Raw genomic sequence first — 12,173 nt, 5'->3', positions numbered from 1 at the left:
GATGATATAGTTAAAGAATTATAATCAAATTTCCTAGTGTGTAAATTCACATGCTAATCAAGCAAATGAAACAGTTGCTGGGTGTTTGATTTTGTCTATATCAGGAACATCAGCAAAGCTACGTGATGCGATTAGAAAGTTGTAATGTAGGACCCACAATTGCTAAAAAGAAAGGGGGTAGGTTTGCCTTCTGCTGTAGAAAGGAAATTTTGATGATGCTAGAAGAAACTGACCTCGCCGAACATGCAAAAGCAAATACAGTCAAAAGTCGTTAATTCGGACACCCATAATTCGGAATGATCTATAATCCGGACATCAAAACTAAAAACTTTCTGCGCATGCGCCGCGTTGACACATGCGCAGAGGCGTTCACACGTGCACGTAAGACCTTTTACGACTGCGCATATGAGTGTGCGCAAGTGCAGAATACGTTTTAGCGTGCGCATTTTATGTATAATGGACGTATAAGCTAAAATTATCTAATTATCTATTTCAGTTAATGTTGATGATTACGTTGTTCCTTAATTTTCGAATTGCATCCGGCTTATTATTTTTTGCAGACTGTAAGAGCAATTTTATAAAGGTAAGCTTAAACTTTCGATTATATCAAATAGAATTTCCGATATATATTTGTTAATATGTAAAGGATCTAAAGCGAAAGTATGTTTTGAAATCCGAAATCTGTTTATCAATTTCACGCTGCTCGGCGGCGGGCGCGTAATGAATTGGAAGTTGATTTGTCAGCACTATCCTTATCTTCAGCGCAGATGTTTTTATTTTATTTGGCTTATAATTCCTTACCAAATGTAGTATTTCATCTCGATATGCTCCGTCTTTGATATGATTTAAAACAAGTTCCTCGTCATTATAATTCGCTTCCGATAGCGAAGAAACGTGACAGAGGTTATTGAAAACAAAAAAATTTCGATTGACAAATTAGTCGGTGTTCTTGACACAGCAATTATAGGACTTGAACGGCGGAACTTTGTAACTGAACAAGAAATTATGTCTGTTTAATAGAATTAAAGAGAAAGTATTATCACATGAAACGAAGCAAAACTTAAACAACTTACATTGAAAGAAATGTTTAATAAAGTAAACAAATAAATATTAAGCTTTTTCTTTTTGCAAATTTAGATACCCTTTAGATCATAATTGTTCTTTATTTCATAAATTACGGTTTCATATTTTTAATTTTAGAATTTCTGTATGCCATCTTACGAGATTTAAACTGATCATCTATAATCCGGAATCGCCGAAGTCCCGACGAGTCCGGATTAACGACTTTTGACTGTATTTCATTGCCAAAGTGATGTTTATGGATGTTGTCACTTGATTACAATCCACATTATAAACAGTTTTTTGATAAAAAAATTAGGATATGACTGTTTATTTATCTAGAACCAGCTAGGCAAAATTTGAGAAATAATCCTAAAGGAACCTTAACAACAAACAATGGGGAATTTGTGGAGAAAATTCTTACGACAATCCTCTCATTAATAAGGCCAGGCTACGTCATGAGGGATGGTTAACAATTACTTTAGTTTGTGTGCAAGAGGGGAACAAACTAAAACATGTTTAGCTTGAAAAAGTATATCTCATATAGTTAAACTCCATTTATTAATTTAAGGCTGCTATCACATGTCAGTTTGTTTCGGAAGAACAACTGTTTGGAACAATTTTTCTGCTTTGTCACCACAGCCAGTCACCATAGATCGCTTTGGGGTCAACACAGGGGAAACTGATTCCCCAAGACAAAGAAACTGACAGCCGATTGGTTGAAAACGAACAACTTGCAATTTTTTCGGAAAGTAAGGAAAAAGTCTCACATCTTTCTTTCAATAGTAAACCAGGCAGAAAAATTGCCCGAAACAATTGTTCATGTGAAACAAACGCCATGTGATATGGGCCTAAGGCTTAACTCAGCATGAATTACAATTGTAAAATGTGGGTCATAATTGTGAACAAAAAAAATTCTAAATCTTTACCTTATTTTCAGACAGAGATAGTCTTTATTTATAGTTCACCACTTTATTAAAGTACAGTGATAGAATTCAAAAACTAAACAGTAGGATATATGGCAGTAGAAACACCTATTAGCGATTGTATTGTGTCTTTAAATGTCTCAAAAGTTATTGCATATATTATAAATGTATTTACAATTGTGTCAAATGGTATATTTTTTGAAGAATTAAGTAAAGCTTTTAGATTATTTAAAAAATATTTATTTTTTGAATCAATATGTTCACTATTTGTGAATTTTGCATGTATTATATTTGTGTTAGTACCTTTGGCAAAGCATAAGCTCTTATACTTTCTTAAATGAGAACTCTCGCAGAATTAGTTGTGTGTGAAGATGCATAAATGATAAATTAAAAATCTAATATTTCTTTCGTTGATAACCCAAGTGTGTGAATGAATTTAATGCTTAGTAGGTAGTTTATATATATATATAAACTAAACTCAGTGGCGCAAACAGCCCTAATGGGCCAAGGCCTGCAGTGCCCAGAAATCTGCTTTCTTGACCGCGGGTCCCAAGGTGCGTAAGCATATATCCTGAACAAGTGGACATCTTATTGCAGGACCCCCAGTGTTTAGTCCCCAAATGAACTTAGTACTAATTTTATTGACCCAAGGGATGAAAGGCTGAGTCGACCTTGCCCAGCCCAGGTTTCGAATCCCGGACTTGTGGTGCTGCTGCACAATGCGTTTAGTATTAACAGGGTGTCCTGCCACTTAAAAATAAATCTAACTAGGAAAAAGAATGGTAGTATTAATAGTAGTAATACAATTTCATGAGAAGAATGACTATCTAATTCAATCCAAAATAAATATCAAAATTTGAAAATAAAAAATATAAATTGGATTTTAGAACATTAATTTCATATTACACTGGAAGCATAAAGCTACTTTACATTTATTATTGTTGAAAACATTTGCATCATTTCATGCAGTAAATGGCACGTGCATTCAAATAAGTAAAAATGTAGATCCTTTGTTCTCACTTTATGAGGAATATTAAATTATAGGTTTTTTTTTTTTTTTTTTTTTTTCTGCATGGAACACATACAATAAAACATAAATTTTAAAGCAGGGGTGGACAAATTTTTTGAATTCAAGACTACAATAAAAAGAAAGGAATTTTTTGCAAAATTAACTCCATTACTGAAGAGGGGGCAGGAAACATAATTATGAGCACGGGTTTGGTGGCCCTTGCTTTAGAGTATTATTTTTATAAAAGAACAAAATACTGATATTGATTGATGGGAACATATTTATATAAAAATATTAAAAATTACAATTCTTAAAAAATTCTTAGTTTAACACCATACATGAGCTTGGTGAACTGTGCAGATTAAGTTTTAGAACACAGATAAGGCAATGATAAGGCCAGTTGTAGTTATGTTCTAAATTTGCCATGCTTTCTTGTTTCTTTGTTTTAGTATTAATTATCACTGAAAATTCTACCTCACAGAGATATAATATGGAAATTAATAATAATGCATTTAATGCCTCCTTCCCCAGACCTGGATATTTATCTTGAAAAGAGATTCAAAATTTTTTAAGCATTTTTGCACTGAAATTTAGTTTTAATTCACGATATGGAGACACTGACATCAGTTTTTATTAATTTAGAATAAAACTAAAGAAGTCGAGCAAAACAAAATGATTTCTTATGCATTCCAGTTGTTCCATGTATAATAATGAAAAATATATTTCAAAATTTCCTATTGTTGTTAAATGTCTGACTATTAAAGAAATGATTGCATCATTTTTATCTCGTACTGAAGGAAACATTTCTGTGTTTCTTTCCCTTATATATCTCCTTCACGGTAATTTCTTTCATAGCACTAAATTTGTCAGTCAGTGTAAGAATTTTTTTTTTTTTTTCCCTTGCACACTTACATTGGCAGTATTAAAGTAAGCAAGAATTCCGCCAACTACGTGAAATTAATACACCAACTATCATTTAAAATATTTTCCAAATGTTTTGTATTTTTCTATTTCCAGTAAATAAATGAATAAAATGGTAATTTGTTTCTTAATTGCAACATACAATTTAAAACCTTTCTACATGACATTTGCCTCACTTTTGTGGAGAAGTCATCTGTAATCTGCTTTCATAGGTAAACAGAGTTGTCAGAAAATTTTAGAAATGCAGCTTTTCAGTGGTCTTATTTTAATAAAATTAACCATGAAAATTACTTGATCCAGTACTTTCTGTATTTTTTTAGGTACTGTCTTAATGATAAGTATTTCTCAATGCAAGAAACGGTAATGAAGTACTATGTTTGGATTTATCGTTTTCACTAAAGTCACAAACTTTTTGACTGATCCCATCATAGAGTGCTGCTCCATAGGTACAATATCATTGATCCCATGATAATCTTAAAGTATTTAAGTGTAATGTTATCACATCAATTAAGTCCTAGCCAGTTGTCCACAAAATTTCTTTGCAATGAAGATTTATTTATTATCTTCTTTTCATAAGTTGTACAAAGCTTGAGAGAGAGTAATTTAAGAAATGCACCGTGCATTTTAATCAGTTGATTCATCTATTTGTAATGCAAAAAGCATGCTAAGTTCACTTGTTACTGTTCTTTCAATGCTTCAAGACATGTCATTAATTCTTTTGGAAATGATATAATCAGATACCAAGTATGTGATATCAGATTTCATGGTAATTAAGTGTATATAAAGTTTACAGTACTGCGTGTATAACTAAAAAGTTTGTTTGTTCATATCTGCTGAGTACAGTCCCATACAAAAAGTATTTTACATTGATTTTTCTTTTTCAGCAGTTTTTAATTGTGTATCTGATTTTTTTTTGGCTGACCATTTGAACTGCCTTCATGGAATACTAGTGTTTCACAGACACAGATATACAGATACACAAATGAAAATCTTGATGGAAGGGGAATTATTGGATGAGTGTTCATGATTATTATCTTGGTTACAATGATATAATACAGTCAAAAGTCGTTAATTCGGACACCCATAATCCGGACCTCAAAGCTAAAAACTTTCTGCGCATGCGCCGTGTCGGCACATGCGCACAGGCGTTTTACGCGTGCGCGTAAGACCTTGACTACTGCGCATATGCGTGTGCACAAGTGCAAAATACGTTTTCGCCTGCGCGTTTAATGTATAACGTACGGTGTAAGCTAAAATTATCTAATTATCTATTTCAGTTAATGTTAATGATTACGTTGTTCCTTAATCTTCGAATTGGATCCCGCTTATTATTTTTTGCAGACTGTAAGAGCAATTTTATAAAAGTAAACTTGAACTTTCGATTATGTCAAATAGAATTTCCGATGCTGGAACTTGCAAAGGATCTGCAAAACGAAAGTATGTTTCGATGTCCAACAAACAAAAAGTGGAATTGCTGCAAAAAATGGACAAAGACATGAAGAATGTGACAGAGAGGTTAGTGAAAACGAAAAAATTTCGATTGACAAGTTAGTCGGTATTCTCGGCACAGCAATTAACGGGACTTGAACAGCGAAACTTTGTAACTGAACAAGAAATTATGTCATTTTATAGAATTAAAGAGAAAGTATTATCACATAAAATGAAGCAACTTAAACAACTTACATTGAGAGAAATGTTTAATAAAGTAAACAAATAAATATTAAGCTTTTTTTTTTTTTTTTTTTTTTTTTTTTGTAAATTTTGATACCCTTTAGATGATTTTGCTCTTTATTTCATAAATTACGGTTTCATATTTTTAATTTTAGAATTTCTGCATGCCATCTTACGAGATTTAAACTGATGATCTATAATCCGGAAAAATCGATAATCCGGAATCGCCGAAGTCCCAACGAGTCCGAATTAACGACTTTTGACTGTAGTTCATGTTTCATAGCTGCTGTTTGTTGCAAATTTTACAAGTGACTACATTTAGTTCTTAGTTGCATAATTATGACTGGCACCCATTGAATGAAAGGTACTAGAAATTTTGAAAAAAGTGTTTCTAACGTTAAAAATGCATTTTTCGTTAAAAAATTTGTTTCAAAGCTTCAAATTTCTTTGTCAGTTTTTGAAAAGTGTTATATATCCAGTTTTATACTTCATAATTTCATAGGAATTTTAGTCATAAGAGTTTCCATGACCAACAATTATGAAATCAGCAACAAAACACACTGTTTTTGAAACTTGAGTTATTTTTTTTAATTAATTTATTATTTTTTAAATGATCTTGTTATTTATTTTCAGTTGCCGCCTCCAGTCCTGGACAGTCTACATCGTGTTGTTTCTGAATCACCACCTGATATGTGGGAGGCAAGAAGTGGAATAGCATTAGCTCTTGGGAAAATGGCACCATTTCTAAATGTAGATCAAATCATAAATTTGATGTCTTTCTTTGTGCCAGAAGGACTAGGCGATAGACATCAAACTGTACGAAAACATATGCTAGATGCTGCTGTAGCTATAATTGATGTTCATGGTAAGGTACGTATGGATTTATTATTGGTTAATTAATCCTTTCTTTGTGATTATGATGAACATACACAGGATAATTTTAAAATAAGGATCATCTGGCAATGCATTTTTAAGGTATTTAAATTCATAATTTTCAGGTATAGTGTGTCCCTATGTCCACTGCATACAAGCGTATGCTATTTTGAGTCATATGTATTTAATAATAATAATTTGCAGATAGCTTAGAAAGCAAGAATATTTTTTAATCCAAACAGCTGTACTATTATTTTCAATTTCTAGAGCATCACAAACATTATAAAATAAATAATGCTTTCTGCTGAGAATTAGTAAATGCAGATCAGTAACTCTTGATATAAAATTATGGAGGACTATTAATGAAGAAATGGCATTATACATGATTACATTGTATTATTATGCATGAGGAAAACCACTTTTACAAATATGAAGTTGGGACTTGAAACAGCAGATGAAAGAATGAGGTGGAAAACGCAATGTTAGTTGAGTTTTGAATATGTTTGAATTTCCATTTCATGACAAATAAGTCTTGTTAGATTTCCCAACACCCCTTTTTTCTGGTCACGTGTGTAGGTAGAAAGGTCTTACAATTGTTAATACATTAAAAAATACACGGAAAATTTTTTTTATTAAATATACATTTTCAAAGATTAAAAATTTTTGCATTTAGATGAGAAGTAAAAATAATGCATCTGCATTCATTCCAGATTAGTTTTATATGCTGTGTCACACACATATTGTAAATTTAAAGACATAAAAAAAAAATCTGTATAGCACCTAAATTTTAATGTGTCCCTTGCTACTTTTTGCAGATATTCTAGTATAGTACTGCTGACATCAGATTTAATATTAGCTAAATTTGTTAAAATAACTTTCTGCAAGATCAACTAGTTCTCTTGTTTTATTTCTCTGTAGTAATACCATTTCTTCTTTTGTGGATTTCAACCTTAATTATATTTTCTTTTGTTGGAAAAGTTTGCAGTTCTTTCAAGTTAATTTCTTCATTCCTTATTATTCCTGGGATCTTCTTGGTAATTATGGAATGTCTACTGTTTTGATTAATTTCCTTCTTTTATTGTATTTGGATGTGATTCTGCCAGTTTATTTTCCTTAAAAGTCCATTGTATTTCTTCAGCTTAATTGTTTATTTGATGAGATTCTTCCAGCTGGATTGCTTATTTAATAAGATTCTTCCTCTCCTTTTTTTTTTTTTTTTTTTATTAAATTGAATATTATGCCTCTGTGATAACATTGTTTGTAAATAGTATGTAAGTTCTGTATCCTTTAGAATGATTACTATATCCAATTAAAATTTCTTCTACTTTTGTTCTTTTCTGCTTTAGAATCAGGCAAGAAGCTTTGCTGCTGAAAACACTGATATGGCTTAAATTTGGCTTTTTTTCATTTCAAAGCTCATGGGGTGGTTTTTTTTTTTTTTTTTTTTTTTTTTTTTTTTTTTTTAAATTATTAATCTCGATGGTAGATAAGTGGCTGTCATTACAGCTTCACCCCAGAATTGAGTAGTAAGCATGATTTCCATTATGAATCATTTTGTTTTTCTTATATGACCATTCTGTTGTGTAAATATGCTGCTGTGCTTTGATGTTCAAATCCTTCTTTTTTATATAGTCTGTAATATCTCTGTTTGTTTATTTTCCTGCATTATCTGCCCGTAGAATTATTTGCTTTTTTTTCCAAATTTGTTCTTTGGCATTGACATTGTTACTAATAACTTCATCTTTTATGGCTAGCAAGTATCCATTAGTGTATCTCGAAAATCATTGATAAATTTTATGAAGTTTTTCTTTCCTCCTACTAATATTATGCCAATCAGTCCACAGATGTCCGCATGTATTAAATCCAGAATTGATTTTGCTCTGCATTTGTTTCGCTTGAGGTACTTTGTGGCATTTATGTTTGTTTTATTACGAAATATAATTTAATTTACTTCTTTTTTTTCCGCCTCTGTTTGCCAAAAAGTTCGTTGATTTGAGAATTTATGTAAATTTGATTGGCAAGCAGTTTTACTATAAAGTTTAGAAATTTTCAAATAAGAGAGAGCTTGGTCTGTAGTCTACTGCCTAGGCAAACAAAGTCTGTTAGAGGTGCTGATGCAGGTCTTGCTATGCATTTTGTAGATTGAGTTTAAACCAGTGGCAGATCTACAGCTGTCGAGATCCAGGCTGAAATATTCCTGGGCTGCCCCCTTATTTGGAATGATCACTATACAAAATGTTGTCACAAATGTATAATTAACGTTTCTTTGATTAAAATAGTTAAAACGATTTGGAAAGCAATCTTAAGGCTAAAGAAAAACAACTTACATCTAAAAGGCAAACATACATTTAAAAAAGCTTATTTATCTGTCATTTTTGATGATTTTAAACATGTTCAACTTTTCTGACAATAAAAAAAGCTGAAACTGTTCTTTTGTGAGCTTTGATTTCTGTAAAAATTTTGAAACTTCATCAAAATTAATGTTTTCAACTACTCCATTTCCACTGGAAAGGATTGCCAAACCTTTGTCTTACTTGGCCCATTGTTGATCAAAGGTAGCTTTTATCAACATTGAAAAATTTCTAAGAAGATATCTGATACACCCACTGTTAAAAAAGTTTTTAGGACCAAATGTAAGTTAAGAACTGATTCTTGAAGATAGTAACTATAACATTTTTAATACAAACCACTTGTTTCATCCTTTTTTATATTCCTACTTGTAGGTATGTATACTAAAAAACTTAAAAGTTTTTTTTGGAAGCATCTCCCCTCAGTGCACCCCTGAGTTAGATCCTGTTTTGGTAAGTGTGTATTCGAATTTCTGTCGTGGTCTAGGTAAAACTTTTATTCTTATAGATACTGTATGCATTAGCATCCTGCTAGACAAAACTGTCAGAAAAGGCATTTTAAAATGTGAAGAACAAATAAAAGGAATCAAAAATAACAAGGTAATCAATTAGCTATTGATTAGAGTAAATCTTTTGTGCTTCACATTTACTGTGTTTTAGTAGTTGTACTATATTTTGAATCTTATTTAACTGAAGTTTATATAAGTCAATGGTGAGGAAAAGGAAATATCTCAATCATTTTAACTACTGAAAAAAACTATCTTGTTTCATTTTAGTAAATAAATATTATATTTTTTAATGTATTAGTGACTTCAAAGGATCCAGCTAGCATAAATCTTTTTTTCCCTTCTATTTAACCGTTTTTGTAATTATTTTTAAAAAGCCTATATGCATAAGATAATTATAAAATTTTAAATGTGTATAATTTTTCATTTGATCTTTTTCAGAATGCTCTTGCTGATTTGCTGCCAGTGTTTGATAATTTCATGGATAAAGCTCCAGACAACTCAAGTTATGATGCTGTTAGACAGAGTGTAGTTATTTTGATGGGGACACTTGCTAGGCATTTGGATAAAGATGATCCTCGAGTCAAACCTATTATAATAAAACTTATTGAAGCTTTATCAACTCCATCTCAACAGGTTTCTATTGCATTTTTTTAGCTACTTCTAATATAATATAATTTGTTTCTGAATTCTGGCAAATAAATTCTTCTGCCAAGAATAAATGAATAAAGTAAACAAGTTTGGAGTATTTATTTTTTGTTTATGGTGATTACATATCATATCGATTTTAGATAACTATATTTTTTTATTCCTTGTACAGAAGTCTTGTACTAAAATCTTATAGTATTTTTGTTTTATTATCCTGTTATGCCATTTTTCTTTGCTTCTCTCTGGAAAATTAAGTTTTCTAGAATTTACATAGAATATAGAAATAGTTATTTTAATACACCAGCCAGTCAAAATATGTATAAAATACATTCAATATATGTTCTAATACCCATTAACAAGTACATTTACATACATCTTGAAATGTGCCCAAATTATTAGGACATTATACAGTCAAAAATCGTTAATCCAGACTCGTCGGGACTTCGGCTTTTCCGGATTATAGATCATCAGTTTAAATCTGGTAAGATGGCATGCAGAAATTATAAACTAAAAAATATGAAACCGTAATTTATGAATTAAAGAACAATTATGATCTAAAGGGTATCAAAATTTACAAAAAAAGCTTATTATTTATTTGTTTACTTTATTAAACATTTCTTTCAATATAAGTTGTTTAAGTAGCTTCATTTTTTATGTGATAATACTTTCTCTTTAATTCTATAAACAGACATAATTTCTTGTTCAGTTACAAAGTTCCGCTGTTCAAGTCCTATAATTGCTGTGTCGAGAATACCGACTAATTTGTCAATCGAAATTTTTTCGTTTTCAATAACCTCTCTTACTTTCTTCGCTATCGGAAGCGAATTATAATGACGAGGAATTTGATTTAAATCATATCAAAGACGGAGTACATCAAGATGAAATACTACATTTAGTAAGGAATTATAAGCCAAATAAAATAAAAACATCTGCCCTGAAGATAAGGATAGTGCTGACAGATCAACTTCCAATTCATTGCGCGCCCCAGGCGTTAAAGATAAACAAAGTTTAGATAAACAAAGCATATGTCTTTATCCATTTTTTGCAGCAATTCCACTTTCTGTTTAATGGACTTCGAAACATACTTTTGCTTTGTAGATCCTTTACATATTAGTAAATATATATCAGAAATTCTATTTGACATAATCGAAAGTTCAAGCTTACTTTTATAAAATTGCTCTAACAGTCTGCAAAAAATAATAAGCCGAATCCAATTCGGAGATTAAGGAACAACGCAATCTGCAACATTAACTGAATTAGATAATTTTAGCTTAGCTTATACCGTCCATTATACATTAAACGCGCATTCATAAACGTATTTTGCGCACGCGTATTCGCAGCCGTAAAGGCGCCAACGCGACGCATGCGCAGAAAGTTTGTAGCTTTGATGTCCGGATTATGGGTGTCCGAATTAACGACTTTTGACTGTATTGGATGAAAAAGAATCCAGGTATAAAGTGTTGAGAACATTTTGTAATATCAATCAAGGAATTACTTTTTTCTCATTGCCATTTTGGAATCAGACTTTTGCTTGCTTTGAGAGATAAAACAGTGTTAAATTAGTATTTTCTGCTTTCAGTTACAAAACTTTGCTCTGAAATATTTCTCTCTTGGATGAAAGATATTCAGTATAATTGTGTAGAAACCGTCTACATGATAAAGAATTGTCTACATAATTATCATTAATTAAATTTTAAATGCAATGTATGTTGTATTTTTTTAATAAGTCAAATAATTTAAGTTCAAATGTGTGTAACAGGTTCAGGAAGCTGTAGCAAACTGTTTGCCACCCCTGGTACCAGCCATAAAGGATGAAGCTCCATCTCTAGTCAATACTCTATTGCAACTATTATTAGAATCAAGTAGTTATGGTGAAAGGAAAGGTGCAGCATATGGATTGGCAGGCCTTGTTAAAGGTCTTGGAATTTTGTCTTTGAAACAGCTGAATATAATGAATACTTTAACTACAGCTATTCAAAATAAGAAGAATTTTAAACATAGAGAAGGTACCGTTTCATTTTTAATTATTTATTGCACTTTAGTAAGAAGTATGAGTTTTATATTTATTTTAGTGCTGTGTAATTTTTCTGCTTTAAAATGATGTATATTTACAAATTTTTCATCTATTTTCTTAGGCAATATTTTGTCTTTGTTTAAATTCAACAGTAAATCTTGAGACTTCTCAACTTCATCTTTATAGATAACACCTAAT

At 31.0% G+C, this 12,173-nt stretch overlaps 1 protein-coding gene across 1 annotated transcript in view; it reads left to right on the top strand.

Moving 5' to 3' along the window:
- l(3)80Fj (lethal (3) 80Fj) overlaps positions 1-12,173 on the top strand; it is a 160,260-nt gene that overhangs the window by 82,938 nt on the left and 65,149 nt on the right. The window contains exons 29-31 of the mRNA XM_085813394.1: positions 6,220-6,456; positions 9,755-9,949; positions 11,721-11,967. Coding sequence (XP_085669520.1) covers positions 6,220-6,456; positions 9,755-9,949; positions 11,721-11,967 — 679 coding nt within the window. The remainder of the gene's footprint in view (positions 1-6,219; positions 6,457-9,754; positions 9,950-11,720; positions 11,968-12,173) is intronic.

Source organism: Stegodyphus dumicola, chromosome 1 (genome assembly GCF_044657685.1).
Source record: "Stegodyphus dumicola isolate Sdum_Otavi_A_Nest chromosome 1, ASM4465768v1".
In the NCBI taxonomy this organism is placed as follows: Eukaryota; Metazoa; Arthropoda; class Arachnida; order Araneae; family Eresidae; genus Stegodyphus; species Stegodyphus dumicola.
The sequence above is the reverse complement of the archived record's forward strand: the minus strand, read 5'-3'. Positions and strand labels throughout refer to the sequence as shown.